Source organism: Saccopteryx bilineata, chromosome 1 (genome assembly GCF_036850765.1).
Source record: "Saccopteryx bilineata isolate mSacBil1 chromosome 1, mSacBil1_pri_phased_curated, whole genome shotgun sequence".
NCBI classification, from domain to species: Eukaryota; Metazoa; Chordata; class Mammalia; order Chiroptera; family Emballonuridae; genus Saccopteryx; species Saccopteryx bilineata.
Genome location: NC_089490.1, coordinates 375,995,099 through 376,015,162, shown reverse-complemented (window position 1 = coordinate 376,015,162; position 20,064 = coordinate 375,995,099). Strand labels below are relative to the sequence as shown.

General features: G+C 41.3%; 1 protein-coding gene across 1 annotated transcript in view; it reads left to right on the top strand.

Annotated features, from left to right (window-relative positions):
• DCDC1 (doublecortin domain containing 1) overlaps positions 1 to 20,064 on the top strand; it is a 433,887-nt gene that overhangs the window by 387,621 nt on the left and 26,202 nt on the right. Inside the window, 8 exon segments of the mRNA XM_066253876.1 lie at positions 2,664 to 2,819; positions 3,906 to 3,968; positions 3,970 to 4,107; positions 9,506 to 9,599; positions 12,153 to 12,323; positions 16,340 to 16,525; positions 17,939 to 18,142; positions 19,784 to 19,985. Coding sequence (XP_066109973.1) covers positions 2,664 to 2,819; positions 3,906 to 3,968; positions 3,970 to 4,107; positions 9,506 to 9,599; positions 12,153 to 12,323; positions 16,340 to 16,525; positions 17,939 to 18,142; positions 19,784 to 19,985 — 1,214 coding nt within the window.

The window sequence follows — 20,064 nt, the reverse complement described above, 5'->3', positions numbered from 1 at the left end:
TGACATTTTCCTCAATGGTTAGGAAATTTACCACAAACTTTCCACCACCCCCTTTCATTCTTCTAAAAAAATGTATCATCTGGTCTTTCAGTTGTTAGATTGCACTTGGAAAAACAGGAAACAGAAACCAAGAAAAAAGAAAGAACATCTTTGAGAGCAAAGATTTACGGTGTTCCGATACATAGATTTCATCAAGGCTTGGAGTCCTTGAGTAAAAGTGATTGAGTCCACTCAACACGTGATCCAGGAATCGCCTGCACATCCCAGGCAGGCTCCATGGTACCGTGTCTTCTGCAATACTCTAGTGACAGAGAGATCACTGTTTCACAAGGCAGCCCATTTTCATGTTTAAATAACTATTTAGAGCATCTCAATCCTATGATTTCATCTGTATCTCTGTACTATGGCCTGGTCCTCTTCTACTGAAAAATCTTTAAAATATTCAAGGCTCACCATCATTAGCCCACTGGGTGATCTTTTTTCCAGACTAACTTTCATTAGTTCTTTGAACTGTTTCTGATGACTTGATTCTAAATCATCTTACATTAGAAAGTCACTGTAAAATTTCCCTAGATGTTCTTTGATATGTTTGTTTGGCAGTTTTCCCATATTTGGGAAGTCTGGGCATTTAAGAAGGGGCATCCATAAAGCAGGAGACTAGAACGTAACTCTGGAAGGAACCCTTTTCATAGCTAGTAAAGATTTTCAGCAAAAATGCCAAGAAGCACAGTGAGAAAGGAACTCGAAAAGCACTAGCCTCCGCACTGATGCTTTATGGAAGGAAGACAGGGCTTTCCGAGCATGGCACTGTGGGGTGGGGGTGGGGGTGGGGGACTTCTCTTTCCTCACTGCATCCCAGGAAACCCTGCCCACCTCTTAAGCTTCCTTTCCTACTATCTTTCCCCTCACGCACTGCACACCTGTCACACCAGCGTCTCTGTTCCTCAAATGAGACAAACACGTTCTTGTTTCACAGACTTTCCACACGTTCTTTTCTCTGCCCGGAATGCTCTCCCTCCAGATCCTCCCATGGCTGACCCCTTCCCATTGTCCAGATCCTCCCATGGTTGACCCCTTCCCATTGTCCAGGTCTCAACTCAAATATCATCTGTCAGAAGCGCCTTCTCTGACTCCATTACTAAAGTAGACCCCACCCCAGCCAAATTGTAGCACAATATTCTGTTTCTTCCACTTAGGGCATTTATCTTGCTTATATACTGATTTCCTGATCTCTCTTCTTTCCACTAGAATGAGTGTAAGCTCCATGAACCCTGATGACTTACCTGTTTTATCACTATTTCCTCACACTTAGAACTCTGCATTTATCATATAATAGACATCCAATAAATACTAGTTAAATAAACAATTAACTGAAATGAATAATTAGTTTTATGAATGAATGGATTAAAGAATCAATTAAGAAATGTGGATTTTAAATGGACTGTTTTAAAATTGACTTTATTTGTCTGGAAACCCAAGCACATTTCTATAAGTTCCAAGTTAGAAAATGAAACACCTGGATTTGGAGCAATAATATTGTTTCCACCCTGCTAGGTATGTTAAAACTAAAAATGATCCCCCCCCCCTCTCATTTTCCTCAAAGAAATGGAGTTCACGAAAAAGCTGTTTTTTTTTTTAATTCACAACACAAGATGGCACTGTTGTTTTTTTTAACAGTTCCTGAGATTTTTTTTTTTTTCCTTTTCTTTTGAGAAGCTGCAGTTGTGAATGAGGCCATGGTTACCCTCCAATTTCATATCCACATGTAATATTGTACTTTTGTTACATTGGAGAAGTGCATGGCTGCTTCGCTAACACAGAAATTGTTCCAGAAGATTTGGGTAATTTGATATTGCTTATAGTTACATCAAATTACCACCAGACCTCAGTGATCACAGCCTCTCCCCCTTGAATTAGACACATGCATATTGAGAGCACTGAACTGTGCTTGCGGCTTTGCCTGTGTGTGTATCCTGCCTTCAGCGGAGCGGTTCTCCTACCGTGGCATCTTCCCACGGAAGGCAAAGTGCCCTGAACAGTGGCCTGGAACTTGACATATTGAGATCGGTATGGTGGCCATGCTTCCAGCCACACTTCATTTTAATAAGAAGCCAGAGGCTGGGGCAGTTATTCAAATGATTACTATTTACTCTAGCAAAAGCTGGCACCTATGTGCCAATGCTGTTTGTCTCCCTAGATTTCTCTATTGAGAGGAAAAGTTAAGATTCCTGTAACATTGTCCTATAAATAAACTTTATGATACCCAGTAATCTAGGCTGTATTGTTCCAGACAGAAATATGACCCATTTACGGGACAGGTACAAGGAGTCTTGTTACAGGTTCGCTATGACTTTCTAAAACTACTGAGTAGTATTCATCTTATAACTTTTGAAATATAATACCTGGCCCCATTTTTTGAGTAAATCTAACAAAGATGAATACTGTTTATGCTGTGATCGAGGAATTTTATTTATGACTTTATAGAAAAAGATCTAAATTATATATTAATGGGGTATGGATTTGCAATGTTCGGCACCATGACAGAAAGATGATTTTTACATATCTGCCAGTACCCTTCAGGATGTGATCAGACTACACCTCAGAGAAGATTCTGTGAGCCTAAATCGGAATTCTTAGACGTGTTTGTTTCTGAACCTTGATAGAGATTCACATGCAAGAGCCCATCTCCGAATGAAGGCTTGTCACACATTTCTCAAGTATGCCTGGCAGGAAACTTCTCATAACTTTAATGAGGACGACAGTTTTCCAAAGGAAATGGAGGAAGAGCTCTCTAAAAATGTGGAACCGCAGAGGAACTACAAAGTTTCAGTGAATTCCTGTTAGAGATTCTAGCTAGCCTTAGGTTTCCTCACTTTGGGGCAAAAATATTCCTAAATGTTTGCATTACTGTTAGCTACTATTTACACATCATCATACATATTTTTGTCTTTCTGGTGTTTTTGACTAAATTATTTGCAAGCATGGATGGGCAGGTCCTTCTTACTTTATCCATGTAATTAAAATTTTTGTTCACTGGTGTGTCTTTTCTGTTAATACACCCATCTTTGCCTCCTAAGAGCTTAGCACTGAGCTTATATGTTTGTTGAATAAATGTGTGAATGAATGTATAAATAAATATGTAAATGTCCTGGGAAAATGCAATTTTTTCTTTAAAAATTTTTTTCTGATCAATATCCAGTGAAATGACAAGAATCTATAGCACTTTGTGTTTTTCTATAATCTTTAGACATTTGCTTAACGCCACAGCAGCTTATATGTATTAAACAGTTTGGGTACTTCAATAGTTAGCATAAGTCTCTGCATATAGTGGGGACTTAATAGATGTTTATAAATTAATTTAATTATCAATGCAGGGTGATGTTTAGCATGTTTAATAAGTTTGCTTAATCCCTTAAAATCCTTAGTAAGATATTTCTTTAACTTATTATAATTATTTCCTTTTGCGCTATTGAGTTGTTATGAGTATGAGTTGTTACGGACAATTTAAAAACTTGGAGAATTATGTTCTCTTTGCCAGGGATTCTGTAGATGGAGGATAGAAACAATCGTGGTTTAAACAAAACTCCTTTGTGTCTCTCGGTTTTGATTCTGCATGCCCTCTCTTTTCTAACTTCTTTTACCTCTTTGAACATCTTTTTTTCTTTGCTGATGAGTTCCTCACATTCTCTTGGCTAGACATTTACTTCTGTTACAAAGTAAACTCAGAATTCTGCATTGTACGTGAGCTTGGCAGTGCACGTAGCATTGCCGCTGCCCCGAGGACACTGCCTCACCGTTTATAGTGAGTCTGGTTCACAGCGGGTCTCCTGCCAGCAGGACAGGCGACCTCCAGTTCATCGAGGGCACGGGACATTTTCCTGCACCTAATGGGATTTTCTTTATCTCAGCCATTCGCCAAAGCAGAGCAGATTGCAGAAGCTTTGCCACCAGCAGTTTGAATACAGCAGTTTGAATTATAAGCCTTGCTGTTCCTCAGCTAGTCTTGGGGGTGCAGGATCCCAACCTGCGTTCAGGCATGGAGGTGGTTTGGGTGGAGAAAAAAGCCAGTGACAGTCATCAATGCTGGATACACAAGGAAGGCAGCAGGTGAACACATTATATTTGGGGGTTAATATATCAAAAAGTGAAGGGGAGCCTAAGAGATTCGCCCACAGCGCTGGCTGCTGTATATTTGATGACTTTGGATTCTCTATTTAACATAGCCAATAAGTTTCTGTCCTACTCAAGGAAAAGAAAGAAAGTGATGTGTAAAGGCTAGCCGCCTATGCACAATTTATGCAGTTTGTTTCAGATAAGAAATGTAAAATCTGACCCACTGGGTTCATAGTTTTCACTGGCCCTTGAGGTCAAGAGAATACTGGACTGTCATCTAATTTTATCTTTATGATTTGAAGGGATCAAATGAAAACTCTAAAAGATTTTTTTTTAATTTGCTTTTCATAACTCAATCTCCTGCTCTCCCTACAGCATGCCCCACCCCTTTGTATCAAATAACCAGCTCATAGGACTTCTACTCACATGGAGAACAAATTCTTACCTTTACAAAGGTAGCAACCCAACCCAATGGGTGGCCCTTGCTTGGATCTGGATTCAAGCCAGCCACTGTCAAACGGTTATTTCTCAGACAATCAGAGGAGATTTAAAACAATCTGGGTACCAGATAATATGAAGGAAGTCTTGTTAATTTTATTGCGTCTTACGGTGGTTTAATGGTTATGTTGAATAAAAAAAGAAAAGAAAAGTCCTCATCACTTGGATATATATCTTGTAGTATGTACAGATAAAATCAAGAGCTCTCTCAGATTTGCCTTAAAATATTCTAGCAAAAGCAAAATGTTTAAATTTGGGAGGGGAATGGATGAAACAAGAATAGCAGAATGTTGATAGCTGTTGGGTCCATGGTGGTTTCTTCAACATTTCTCCCTGTTTTTTTGTGCATGTTTGAACATTTCCTTAACAAGAAAGAAAATAACTCCTTGGTTTTTAGATTGGTTTGCTTCAGATTCGACCATTAGTGCTCCATGGTGGGTCTCCAGGGACCTCTTCAATCTTTTGAAATGCTGTATAAAATTTGTGTTTGTGTATTTCTGCAGTACTTTTTTTTTATCTTCCTGGAAAGGAGCTGTGATTTTCTTTGGATTCTCAGAAGGTGCGCAATACAAAAGGCTTAGGAATCGCTGCTCTGAGAAAGATGGCTTAAGCCTCATCCGGCTGCAGCAGTGGGCCCAGCATGGCGGGAAGGGAGCTCGCCTTAATCTGCTCCCTGTCTGAGGTGAGCAGAGCTGCCAGCAAGGGATTCTTGCTGGGCTTGTTTTAGAGAAGGCTGAGAAGCCAACGTAGACGGCTCTGGTGAGGTGTTCCTTGGCCTCATTCATCCCAGCCTAGCTAAGCTGTCTGTGCAGTGCAGAGCTAGGAAGCAGACTTTTGTCCCTGCGAATGGCTTGCTATGGTGGAACCAGAACGCATTCATTCAGCTGTAAAGAATGATTACGGGCAGTGTTTTAGGTGTTGGCACTTCAGCAAAGAGCAAAACAGAGAAGTATCCCTGCCCGCACAGAGCTAGTGCTATCCCATCACTACGTGTCTAGAAGTGAGCGGTGCATCTCATCGCCCCAGCTTTCTGTGTCGTAGCAGAGGTCCCGCTTAAGCCTCAGTTGGAACTCAGGCGTGCTGGTGAATGGGGGTGAACATCCATAGAATGAGAGAAATGATCCCAAGTCAGGAGAGAGCCTAGCATGGTGGGTTTAACTCAGAAACACTGTTCATGGGAAGAGAAGGCCATTTCTGGGTCCTCCTGAGTGTCCGTCACTGGTTTCGTTTGGAGGGCTGGGGAGAAAGCAGGAGGAAAAAGAAGTTTGCCTAAAACTCTGAAACGTTGGACTCTGACCAGCGCTGCTTTGGGAAAATATCTAACCATGTGTAGCATAAAAGTGGAGAACGGTCTCTTCCAATCTCTTTCCACTTTCCAAAACGCTCTGCAACATTGCTGTCCTGAGGCCTCCCCATGTCAAGCCATAGAAGGGAGGAACAGATGGTGGGAGACGATGGTATTGATTGATCTCTGGTCAGAAACTTCAGAGTCTGCAAAGAATAGATGGCAGGGGGGGGGGGCAGGATTTGCTCCTGAGCACATGGGTCACCATCTAGAGACTCCCACAAACTCTTGGACAGAAGTTTTGGTGATTAGTTGTGGGCACAATTCAGAAGAATATCTGCCCTATTGCAGAAATGTGTCTGCATGGTGCCAGTAATCCTGAGCCTTCTCCCACATTTGCCCTTGGCATTTTGCTTTGTTTTCTTACCCATAATTAGATATTGAGACCCACTTGTTCTGATTTACTGGTGAGACCTGCAGAACCTTGGATTGCACTATGTAGCAGAGATTGCAGAAAATTCATTTATGGGAACCACAGTCCTTTGATCCCCTTGTTCTGCCCAGGCAGTAAATCTATGTTTGGGAGCAGCTGCCCATTCAGAATGTGTGTTAATAGAGTGTAGGCAGAGTAGTTCACTGCCGTAACGAGAGTGTATCATGGGAGGCACTAATGGCTATCACTGGGCCAAAATTGTCTACCTTTAGTCCTTCCATTCAGGCCTGCCTGGGATAAAACAGCAGCTGGTTGAAAGGGCAAGAAATGAATGAGGGGATACCAACAGGCTGTAGGAAATTGCCAAAGACACACTCATTTGATTTCCAGCCCCACAGAAGCCCCAGATCAACCTTTGAGATAATCTGTCTTCTTGTTCCCATTTTTTTTCCTTTTTTCTTTTTCCAAGTGAGAGGAGGGGAGGTAGTGAGACAGACTCCTTCATGTGCCCCAACTGGGATCCACTTGGCAACCCCTATCTAGGGCTAATGCTGAATCAAGTGAACTAATTTTAGTGCCTGAGGCTGATGCTTGTACCAACCAAGCCATCCTCAGTGCCCTGGGCCAACGCTCATATCAATCAAGCCACTGGGTATGACAGGAAAAGAGTGAGAGAAAGGAGAAAGGGAGGAAGAGAAAAGCAGATGGTAGCTTCTCTTGTGTGTCCTGGCTTGGAATCAAACCCATGACATCCATATGCTGGGCTGATTCTCTATCACTGAGCCAACGGGCCAGGGCCGTCTTCCTCCCATTTTAAATTCTGGCACAATCTGAATTAATCATTTGGTCTTTAAAAGGAAATACAAAAATGTATGAAGAAATCCTAAGGGGCGAAAATCCCCTCAACAGGACTCAAAGTTATAGAGGGGAAATACAGCATCACGAAATTTGGAGCTGAATGCAATATTAAAAACCCTCTAGTCTTAGTCACTTGATTCCAAAGTTAGGTGAACTGAGGTTCAAGGAGATTAGGTGACTGGTATGCACTCATAGCACGGCTTAATGGACAAGGCAGTGAGACAGTGCTGGATAGTTGCTGGGATAGGAGTCATTTCTCACTGTGTTGTTCGGCACACAGGGATTTTATGTAGAAGTCTACAGGCTCAGGCTTCCTGCAGAATGTAAGCCTTCCTGCTATGCGCCAGTTGATTGCACTGCTAAAAAAAAAAAAAAAAAAAAAAAAAAAAGAAAGAAAGAACAAAAAGAAGGAAAACGAATTCTGTGATGGCTGAGCATGGCACAGAAGCCTGGGAGGTTGCCCTGACTAGTCTAGTCACTGAAGTCAGCAGTAACACCAAGACAGCTACATAACTAATCTTGGCTTCACAGTAGGTCACTGCAGAAATATATGTTCATTCATTCCTTTGAATAATATTGACTACCAATCGGAATGCAAGGTGCAAACCATGCAGCATGCTGAGGCTGTAGAGGTGAGCAACACAGAAGAAGTGCTCTCCTCCGCAGGTAGCCTTCAAAGCGCTAAAGAGGCATTTGATAAAACCGAATGCCAACTTTAGATTTAAAACGATACTTCATTAACTAGCAGTGGAATGATGAGACGCCTTGTAAGATTAATAGTGATGATGTTGTAGAAGTCAGAGTAATGTGTAAAATCCTGTTATAATTTTACGATTTTCCCCAACCCTTTGTACATTCTTTGCAATGAGGATATATTGCTTTATGTTCAGAGATTTAAATTAGATATCTGGAATTTTCTCAGTCTTGAAAGGCAAAGTATATTACTTTTATAACAGATCTGCTCCCACCGTCTCCCCTTCCCTCCTCTCCCTCCTCATTACATTTTACATTCAGGGGGAGTGATATTTTCCATAGCACCAATGCCACTGCCTCTACAATGTAACCATGCTCACAGGTGGAACGAACTAGCTTTTCCTATCGAGACGAGAGAGAACCCGGACTATCTGGGTTATTGTTGCTTTTAAGTGATGCGAGGAAAAGAATGAGGGTTTCAGCTCAATCATTTTTATTTTGTTTTTCAGCCAAGGAGGCCTTTTGTTAGCTCCAATATATGATCACTTGAAAATGTTTACCACTTATCTTGGACTTCTAGGGAAAGCTCCTTTAGGAAAAAAAAATTGAGGGAGATCTATTAAAAAATCACAACCATGAATAATAGTAGCTAATGCCGAGTACTGTGTGACAGACAGTAGTCTATGCATTTTATGTGCGTTAACTCCTTTAATTCCCACAACGGTCCTGTGACGTGTGCTCCATTTTCCCACCTTACTGGTGAGAGTACTGAGACACAGACTTGTTCAGCAGAACCAAGGAACTACAGAAAGGTGGACCCAGGACTCTAACTTGAGCACTGTGGCTCCAGAATCCATGCCCTTAATCACACTGACACACTACCTCATAACAACTAAACGGGTACAATCTGGAGACAGAAACTATACAGTGATCCCAACAGGGGAAATGGAACATAAAGAATTGTTAAACAATAAGAAAAGAGCAATTATCTTATATTTAAAAAAACATATAAATTCTACATGATACTCTAAAGCTATGGGAGAGTATGCATGAAAGGACAGACTTGGATTTGGGCCCCTCCCCAAGGCTGGAGTTCAAAACTCACGGGAAAACGTATAGTTGCAGCCCACAGGACAGCAAGGAGATGAGCTGGTGTGCTGGTGTGCTGGCCAGTCCTGGTGTTTGGTTGCTGGGCAGGCAGGAAGCAGCCCATTGGAATGTATGTGGGGTGCTGCTGTGGCGGAGGTCTGGGGCGTGCAGTCTCTGTGTCAGGAGAGCCACAAGCAGATGGTCACGAGGCCAGGGCAGTGCTGTGAAGGTGCCGAGGGGCCACGCATCCCAGGCACCTGGTTGGGAAAGAGCATCCCTGGCTGCCCCACTGCCAACCACGGATGCCACCCACCAGCCGGGAGGAGCAGGAGGGCCCTTCCTGCTGCAGGGTTCCTCCCGCGCCCTCTCTGAGAAAGCGTCACACGGCACTGGGGAAATAGGAAGAGTGCTGAAAGGACCACGCCAATCGCCACAGAGCTTGTATGCAGACAAGAAGTAACACACCAGTGAGTGGCACAGAGGGCGCCCTGAACCGGTCAGGCTGCTTTGTAATGTACCTCATCCTTTTTCCCAAGGACCTTTCACCTGGTGCGGAACCCAGACCTGGTGCTGGCAGTGTCTATGACAAAAATGGGAAATGAAGTCTGTGGCTACCCTGTTATTGTTCAGGTAGGAGATATATATATATATATATATATATATATATATATATATATATGCCAAAGAGTAATCAGAGCCCTTTATTGAATTAAATACAAATCAAGCTCCTTGCCTCCTTGTTGGAGAGAAAGTGAATGTCATAGAATTCCATCTCGAATGCCACTGCTAAAATATTTACAATAGTCTGCTTAGATTTCAAATTGAGCATGTTCATGTAGCTCTTAATTTAGTTTAATCCAACAGATAGTGATTGTGGGCTTGCTGCCTGTCAGGAGCTAGGCTTGTTACTTAAATCAGTTCCAACGACAAGCGAGAGCAATGGTCCCAATGTCATTCACGTAGCTCCCAGTCTCAGCAGTGGGTGCAGTCGTGGAGTGGCTGTTAGATGTAACACATGTCTTAAGTTTACTGATCAGAACATATGCAAGTTCCCTCTGACCCGGCGACTGGAGGGAAACACCATGGTCAGGGGCTCTGCCTGAAGGATGGGAGCTCAACAGTGTTTATTCTAAGACTCTCATCTGAAATACACTTTTAACATACTCTTGCAAAGACTGATAGCAGCCAAAGGATTTTTGGAAACCCCAGAGAAGTCTGGCTTCATTTGAGTTTTAGACAAATACGTCAGTTCCTTTTCCATGTTTGTCCATCATCCTCACCGCATAACCAAAGACACTCCTAAATGAAGACATGTTTGTGTGTTTTATTTTATTTTTGTTAGGAGGAGGGGAAGTTAGGCGCATCCCTGCCCCACCTGTACTTTTGGCATCCTCCACAATCTTTGCCCTCTCTTTGACGAACGGAATATATCGTCTCCAAGTAACATTGTTCTTAGCCCATGTTTTTAATAGCAGTGAGACAACTTGCTTAGCAGGTTCCGAATCCAAAAGTGGGACCCAGCAGTCTGGACAGATATCAAAGCTTAATTGAGTCTTCTATCCCGATTATAAATACGTGTTTAAAATTTGTTTTGGGAGACAAAGTATAACATCACATTCTTCCCTGTCAGGGGTGTCTTAGGTAGCGAGATAAAAACCTCATGCAGTTTCATAAAATTATAGATATGGATGTTTTCCCTTAAGGTTCCCAATTTATAGGAAATGAGTTTGATCCCAAGGTAATTTGAACTACCTTTCAAGATTATTTTTTTTGTTGCCGGTGTTTCATATTTATTTCTTGAAGCGATCAGTTAGTGAGAAAATATTAAAGTTCATGTAAATTAATAAAAATGAGGCATGTTAGGTTAATGCTATCAGGCCCCCTCCCTGTTCCTTGAAATATAGTCCATGTTCTCATTCCTCTGAGGGATGGTCTATTGTCTGACCTATTAAATCAATTCTTAAGGCTCATTTATTTTCCTCTCTACTATCAGTCTCTCCTTGGTAATGTAAGTGTTATTCATTATAAAGTTCCTTCAGGTGTCATGATATATTTAGTTGGAACTAATCTATTGGTTTAAAGTCTCTTAAATTGAAACTACTCATTTCTTTACTTATGCTTGAGCCAAGTTATAGAACTTGAATAAATTTGCTGTTTCTATCACATCTAAACTAAGTGTATTCACATTTTATAAGAATCCTCCTTGATAACTATTGAAATTTAAGTTAAAATATCAACAAATATTAAATTTAAGTAATATCAACAAGATATTACTTTCCATTTACTAAACTGATGCTATTTGGGCAGAGGGAAACATGCCATTTCTTTTTTTTTTTTTACTCTTTTTTTTTTTAGAGAGAGAAAGAAAGAAAGAAAGAGACTGTAAGCTCCCTTAGAGAGGGAGAGAGAGAGGAGAAAGAGAGAGAGAGAGAGAAGGTGGGGAGGAGCTGGAAGCATCAACTCCCATATGTGCCTTGACCAGGCAAGCCCAGGGTTTCGAACTGGCAACCTCAGCATTTGCAGGTCGATGCTTTATCCACTGCGCCACCACAGGTCAGGTCCATTTCATACATTATTGGTGGAAGTGTAAATGAAAAGAACCTTTCTAAAAAGTATCTGGATATGATAAAGCTTTATATGATATATCATTATATTTAAAAATGATTGTGTTTTTTTATTGGTAATTCTACTTGAGGAGTTTATTCTAAAGAAGTTATAGACATACACAAAGATTTGTCTGTGTCAGTCTTCATTGCTTTTTGCTTATAGTCAGGAAAATTTCAGAATTTACATTTTTAATTTTTGGAGAGTGGTAAAATATTCCTAATAGTATATATATCGAATAGTATATATTCTTTAACAAAGTGTTCCAAAATAGATTCACAGAATTTTGTTAAGTAAAAACAAAACCAAACCCAAAAGTAATGCAGTTACAAATTGTATATATTTTGTGATTCTATTTTTGTAAATAATGCATATTTATAAATATAAAAGGACTGTCTATAATGATCAAATGTCAAATATATAATTATATAATAATCAAGTAAGTAGTTATTACTACATAGTAGAATTATGAGTAATTCTCTGTACTCTCTGAATTTATGTAATGAAAACTATGACTGCTATAACTGAGTCATAAACTCTCATTTGATTCCAGATTTTGTCTCTCTTTTTTTCCCCCAGAAATATAAGCCTTATAACAATGGGACTTCCAACCAAAAGTGGAATTATGTTGAAAACATGAAAGCTCTTGTGGCCTTTCATAGCACTGCACTGGATAAGGAAGTCACAGCAGCGAATTATGCTGGAATTTGTACCTCTTCTGTGATGAGAAAAGAAAGCATTGATCAGCCAGTAAGTGGTTCATTCCTACTGAGGATAAGAGAAAAAAGGGGGGACCCTGACCAGTTGGCTCAGTGGTAGAGTGTCGGCCTGGTGTGTGGAAGTTCCAGGTTCTATTCCCAACCAGGGCACACAGGAGAAGCGCCCATCTACTTTTTCACCCTTCCTCCCCCCCCCGCTGCTTCCTTTCTCTCTATCTCTCTCTTCTGCTCCCTCAGCCAAGACTCTATTGGAGCAAAGTTGGCCCAGGTGCTGAGGATGGCTCCATGGCCTCCGCCTCAGGCACTAGAGTGGCTTAGATTGCAGTGGAGCAATGCCCCAGAGGGGCCAAGCATCGCCCCCTGGTGGGCATGCCTGGAAGGGGGGGATGCCGGTCGGGTGCATGCGGGAGTCTCTTTGTCTGCCTTCCCTCTGCTTCTCACTTTGGAAAAATACAAAAAAATTAAAAAAGAAAAAAAGAAAAGAAAAGAAAAAAGGGGGAAATGGCATAGTTTAATAAAGCAAGAAATTATATTTCTAGAAAACCTATACTCACACAAATTGAGCTCTGACTTGTGAATTAAACCACATGGGCTCTAGGATTCTGGTTAAGACAGAATGAAGGGATAGTGATATTATTCTCTACTTAATATTGTATCAGTGGCTCGCTATCACCAGCCCCATCTTGGGTTTAAGGTTCATCATCAGTTCACCAAAACATGCACAAGGGAGGACAGCCATACATGCTACCCTCCCACAGGTGTGCCTGCCACACTAGATGCCATTCCACTCCAGAAAGCATACTCACATGCAAATGAGTGTGACTTTAACTCTATTACATTATAGCAAGCCTAGGCCTAAGCATACATATATTCTAATTTGTGAAGAAAATTATTTCACAAGTTTGGTCCTTCATGTTTTGTTAGTCAAGAATTATTTGCACCATACTTTACACATACCTGGGATATTGTGAGTCCAGCCACCTTGCTGTTGTTGATGACCACTGGCATGCTTGAAATCTCATAAAGCACCAATAAGACCCTTCTCCATCAAGACCCTCTTTCCTCTGCTCTTTAGACATCTCTGAACTGCTTCTTCACTCATCATTCTCTACCTCTCTAAGAGATGTCCAGCTGTGCCACTACAGTCTGTGTCTCTCTGGTTTTGACAGTGCTGTCCCCTGTGCCTCTTTCTACTTCGTGAACTCAAACCTGTGAGCAGGTGCGCTGTCAGACTAGTGAGGTTATCTTAAAATGAATCAAGTCAACTTAACAAGGTTCCCACTATCCAAAGATGAATCCAATTATGCATCAACATGCTAATGAGAATAGTGGATTGACATACATCATATATGTTTAAATCCATATGTTCATACTGATATTAAACAACAGCAACAACTACTTATTGATTCCAATTAAATGATGCTATGAAACCAATTCATTACTTTGAAAGTGGGAAATAAAGAATCAAGCATTTCTTTTCTTTTTTTTATGAACTGTACCTTAGGATAACAAAATATTGGATGAGGAGAAGTGTCGCTTTATAGAAATACCCCAGCTAATAAATGAATTGGCACATAATTTATTACAAACCCCATGCTTTTCTATCTAAATGATTCTGCATGTAATATGCATTCAACTTCATCTGAGAGAGGCTATTTAATTTTCTGCCTTCCAGTAACTTAAAGAAAAATGGAAATCAGATGTGCATGTCGAGAAATCCATAGTGAAATTTGAGAATCACCACTTCGAAAGTACCGTCTGAATGTTGAGTTTGAATTGAGGTGGCTCTGTGTACTTAAACGGAGGAGTTGAACCAAATGGAAAAGGCAAAACACCCAAGAGCTTGGAATCAGGAGTCAGATTTATATTTCAGTTCAGTGCTACTCTGGTATCCTTGGATAAATCTCTGCACTTTTGTTTTCTCTTATGTAAATGGAGAATGGTGATATTAACTCTGTACTTAACTTTTAGCCTTGTGAAGAACAAAGCCAATTAAAGAGTCTATATGAAAGTACTTTAAAATTTTATTATTCAAAAGTGGAGAGACTAGTAAAATGAATTCTCATATACCTCTCATCAAAATTCAACTATTATCAAGGTTTGGAAACATTTACAAAGTCCCAGACATGGTATCTTTTCATCTCAAACTTACACATGCACCTCTGAAAAATTTGAACATTTTCTTGAATAATCATTATGCCATTATCACAGCTAACAAAATGAAGAATAATTCTCCAAATGCCCTGTCCTTAATTATGTTTCCAAGTTTCTCCTAAAAAATTCTCCTCATGGTTGGTAAGAGTCAGGATTTAAACAAGGTCCCTTTGTGATGTTTAGTTGCAGAATCTGGGTCCTTTGTCCTATAAAATGCTCTGTTTGGATTTATTTACCTGTCTCCTTCTTGTGGCATATTTAACTTGTTTCTCTAGCCTATCTAGTTCCAGTAAAATAAATTGAGCTCTACATTTGTAATTAGATTTATGCTCAGGTTTTCTTTGTTTTTTGTTTTGGAAAGAATCTTTTAAGTTTTATGGCATTTTTCACATTTGTCATTCATATAGGCATACAAGTCTGGATTTCCTGTTTTTAGTGGTGACAATTATCAGTGGGTTCAGGTGATTGCAATCTAATCCCACATTTTAAAATTTCCCAGTGGCCCTGGCCAGGCATCTCAGTTGGTTGGAGTATCATCCTAATACAATGAACAAGGTGTGGGTTCAATCCCTGGTCAGGGCTCATGCAAGAATCAACCAGTGGCCTCATAAATAAGTGGAACTACAAATTAATGTTTCTTTCTCTCTCTCTTAAATCAATAAAAAATAAATTAAAAAAAGTAAAAATTTCCCTGTGATTTTTTTCTAATGTCTGTCACCCTTTGGTGATTTTTTGCCTAAATATATTATTTCATTAGGAGTTTCAAAAGGGTCAGTTTTGTTGAATGTTATAGTTTCCCCCACATTTATTAGCTGATCTTTTAATGTAAGAAACCATATCTTTTCAATCATGTATGTGAGTACCCAAAAATATGATTTGTAAGAATGGTAGGATAAGTGCTTAATTTGTTCTGTCTCATTTATCTATTGTGCTATAACAAATCACTTAAAAACTTAGTGGCTTAAACCAGCAACCGTTATTTGCTCTGTGGGTCAGAAACTCGGGGCAGGACTTAACTGGGCAGTTCTGCTGGTCATTTATGCAGCAATCATCATCTGGTGGTATTTCAGTAGTCTGGTAGTTCTGAGAGGACTGGATGGTCAAAGATGTCCTTCCTCACATGTCTGGTGCTTGGCAGGCTGTTAGCTTGGGGCCTGGTTCTCCTGAAGATTTCTCGGGCACGCTAACTCAAGTGTGTTCATGTGTGGTCTCAGGGTTCCAATTGCAGCCAAAAAATACCAAGCTTCGATGGGCAAGCACTTCTTCCGCGCCTGCTTACATCACACGTGCTAATGCTACAGTGGCCTAGCAAGTCACATGGCTTTGCCCAGATTCAAGGACTGATTGGAGGAGCAGCAAAGTCACATGCCAAAAGGGCATGAAAACAAGGATGGGATAGTTTTATTGTGGCCACCTTTGCAAATAGTCTGCCACATTTTCTAATGGCCAAATTTCAGTTAAAAATTGGTGCTTGTTTACTTCCAATGGACTCCCATAAATAGTGGTTTTATTTATTATTATTTTTTATTGTTTTTACTTATATGTTTAGCATCATTATGAATACATGGGATTTTTATATATTCTAACATATTCTGAGTGTTTTGGTTATCATTCTTTTTATTGCTTCCAAAGTGTCCCATTTTCAGCCATTGGAGGCCCTACATGTTGGCTCCTATGTCTTTTTCACATGATCCTTGTACACTGGATGGCTACTTTTCTTTCTGGGCTCCAGAAAGAAAATTATTAGGGAGCAAAATAATGCATTCATGTTGAGATGTCAAATTTAGCATTTGGGATTATAAAGATACTTTATTTGTATTGTAAAGTGTTCTACAAGCATGCTCTTAAAACCAAGATGTACCTATGTAAAAGCATCTTTGCCCCTCTTTGTAGGGATATTGTTATCTCTCGCCGGCTGGCAAGAAGAGAAAGATGCTGTGCTTGGCGTGTGGACAGTCCACGCCCGCAGAGAGGGGGCTGACACAGCTGCTTCCAAGGCAGCCGTTCTGCTGTGCCTCAGCCTCCCAGACCCGGAAGCCCTTCTCACGAGGGCCGTTCAAGGTCATCAACGTGGCCGAGGTGTGTAATGAGCTGAGCTCTGATAATACACTTTGGAAACTTCGATGCATTTATTATCTGTCTTGCATTCAAGTTCATCTCCACTCATCCCATTCATCTTCCACTGATGCACCTTTACCATTTCACCTGCATTGATTTCCTTTTTCCCACTGTAATTTAAAATACATTGTCTATTAATAGTTCGATACACTCTTTGAAGTTAATTGGGCACTTCTGCGGCTTTAATCATCTCCTGACACCTTCCACTGCTCCCTGTGTTGCTCTTAGATGAGGAAGTATAACTTCAAATCTTTACTTAGTAGGGCATGTTTTTTTTGTTGTTGTTATTTTGCTTTGCTTTGCTTATATCCACAGGGTAAACTCCTTTTTAGTAATATGGAGCATTTCAGGGAGAGTTTGACATGTTGTTGTCAATGACCCTTCAGGTTGGGGTGCCAAAATCCACTCATCCATGTCTATTATTGTTTATAGTTTATGGAGAAAAAATAATTTCAGTCGCTTCCCTCTGATCTTAAATTAAACTGGCACCATTTAAAAAATCCTTTTTTTTTTTTTTTTTTTTTTAAGTTTAGAAGTGAGAACTAAGGGGAACTTACACACCTGTATAAAGAGGAGTGACCGCTCCGGGGTGGGCAGCCTTCAGCCCGCCATACTCATCAGGGCCCGCCCACCCCTTCCCAGATCGCTCTCCCTCCTCCCCTAAACTGGTACATGTTACAGGGGAGAGGGGGGAGGGGAGGGGGTAGTAACAGTTACAGTATACATCAGCTGAGACAGTAACTCTGAGGGAGAAAGGAAGCCAGTCCTCTGGGCAAGTCTGAGGCATCTGCCTCGCTTTAGCGATAGTGGTGTAGGGCGTGTTTAGCAGGTGGAGGCGAGCGGGTTGGAAAGAACGCTCAATGTCATGGCAGCTCAGGCAGCACCAGTCCCTGGAGCAGCATCCTCGGGGCCGGAAAGGGAAAGGTAGCTGTGCGTTCACCCTCCTTACCGTGTGGTGAAGACGACGTGTATACTCATTCCCCTCCGTGCTCGTCAACTCTGCCACCAGCGGAGGGCGTCACCCTAACGTTAAAGATGAAGAGAACAGCTGTACTGCTCCTGTCCCTGCGCTCCGACCCCAGCTTCTCTCTGCCCTGACTTCCTCCCCCCTCCCCTGTCACAGGAGAATGCCAGAAACACAGTCCAAGGCCCCAACTCACCCAGAGACTCAGTGACAGGCTGGGAAGAGCACTGAGTTCTGACCCGTATTCCTTCCCACTACAGCATCCGATACCCAGAGCATGTTGAAGTGAGCTTTTCAAACTTTAGATGTCCCATGTATAGACTTATCAAATTGAGAGGCTGAAGTATACCAGAATAACAACACGGAAAAAAAAATCTTGAGTAGACCTATGATTTATTTTTTTAAATCAGACTGATTTATCTTCTTATGAGGCTGAGAAAACTCTAAGTTATTATGAAGAACATCTATTATCTTTACGGCTGGAGACCTGCACACAAGTTCTATCTCATAGTGGTGTGGCAGGGACACACCAGAAAGCAGTGAAAATAATTGCACACAAAAATGGAGATGGATACCGAAATGGGAAGTTAATTGTGGCCAAGACATTCCCCATAGTAAGCGGTCATCACTTAAATGCTTCTTGCACTCTCAGAGGTAACGATAGTGGCGATTCTTCTGACAATAAAAAGGGCAGTGGGATTGAGGGGAAAGTGTCCCAGGCCAGTTTCACCAGTTTACTCTGATAGAATCAAGATCCCCGTTTTCTTAAAGATATTCTCTTTGATTTTATTTCTTTGGATGTGGTCTTAGGACCATAAGAAAACAGAAAATGGTTTTGAGGTTGGCTCCAAAGCAGATTCCTAAGAGCGTTGCTCTTAGGAAAACAACACCTACCAAAATTCTCCTTGCTTTTGTGATAGACAGAATGCTTTCTTTGCCTTCCTTCCCATTCCAACGTCAAGTCATATGTCATCTGAATATTTTAGGAGATGCCATCTCATTTAACACTGGAGGATCTGAGCACTTATATGTGGAGAGGATGTTTTATTTGATTTTCAAGTTGGAGAAGCTGGAGTTGTGCTAAGAGGGTCGTGTGGTTCCTGTTTTGTAGGCTATTCCCTATAGTCGCAGGGATGGGAGAGAGCCCCAAAGACCCAAACCCTGCGTTGTCCTTCTATTGTTTGGTGATTATTGTGCCAATACCCTTAATGAGGTAATAATGAGTTACCCTGGAGACTTCACACATACTGCTAGCTCACCTCTTTGGTAAAATATAAATAGATTTCTAATATTAAGATATTGTTCTTAGCCCTGGCCGGTTGGCTCAGCGGTAGAGTGTCAGCCTAGCGTGCAGAGGACCCGGGTTAGATTCCCGGCCAGGGCACACAGGAGAAGCGCCCATTTGCTTCTCCACCCCTCCGCCGCGCTTTCCTCTCTGTCTCTCTCTTCCCCTCCCGCAGCAAAGGCTCCATTGGAGCAAAGATGGCCCAGGCGCTGGGGATGGCTCCTTGGCCTCTGCCTCAGGCGCTAGAGTGGCTCTGGTTGCAACATGGCGACTCCCCGGAGGGGCAGAGCATCACCCCCTGGTGGGCAGAGCGTTGCCCCTGGTGGGCGTGCCGGGTGGATCCCGGTCGGGCGCATGCTAGAGTCTGTCTGACTGTCGCTCCCTGTTTCCAGCTTCAGAAAAATGAAAAAAGAAATAAAAAGAAAAGATATTGTTCTTTAATGAAATAAGCAAACTACAGAAGTTAGCAACTCCAAGATTCATCCTGAGGTCCACAGCTGGCTTTTGTTGGCAAATTATTCTAGTAGCCTGCTTTCCCATCTGAAAAAAGGCAGTACTAATATGTGTCAGCTTTTGGTTTGAAAGTCAATTATTCACTCTTTTTAAAGCAGTTTATCAAGATGATTACAACTATTTTCTACCTTCTTAGGCAACAAAATTGAAAGTGGATTTCGAGGTTGAACAGTTTTCAGGAAATACTCTCCTGGTAAAATATATTAACATGCATCAGCTACTGTTTAAAATTTTTGGAGCTCAGACTTTTCACAGCTGGACTGGATTCACATTGTGAGATTAGGTAGAACAATCAAATCAAAAATTGTCTCTAATTAAAGATCAAATTGGTAGTTATTCAGCTTTCTATTTTCATGAGTGAAAGGCTTTTCTCAGCTTTCTAAAATAATAAGCTCTTCATGAAATCCCCAGTTCTCTCACAATCTCCTTTCTGTTCCTTCCCATCTGCGTCACGTAGCTTCTCACAGAATGCACGGAGCAGCTTGGTCTGGCCCAAGCAGCCTCCAAAGTGTATACCAAAGATGGGGCTGCCATCCTTTCCTTGCGTGATCTGGTTTTGTGGGCTGTGGATGAATCTTTTATCCACAGAGACTCCGAGGAACAAAAGAAAGAGGCAGCCACTGTTGGAACAAAGGAGACGACTCTTAAAAGTATGAAAGGTTGGTTACATTCCACAAGATTTAGCTTATTTTGCTTATGGTTGGTCAGAAAAAAGTTAAACGTGATTTTTTTTACTCT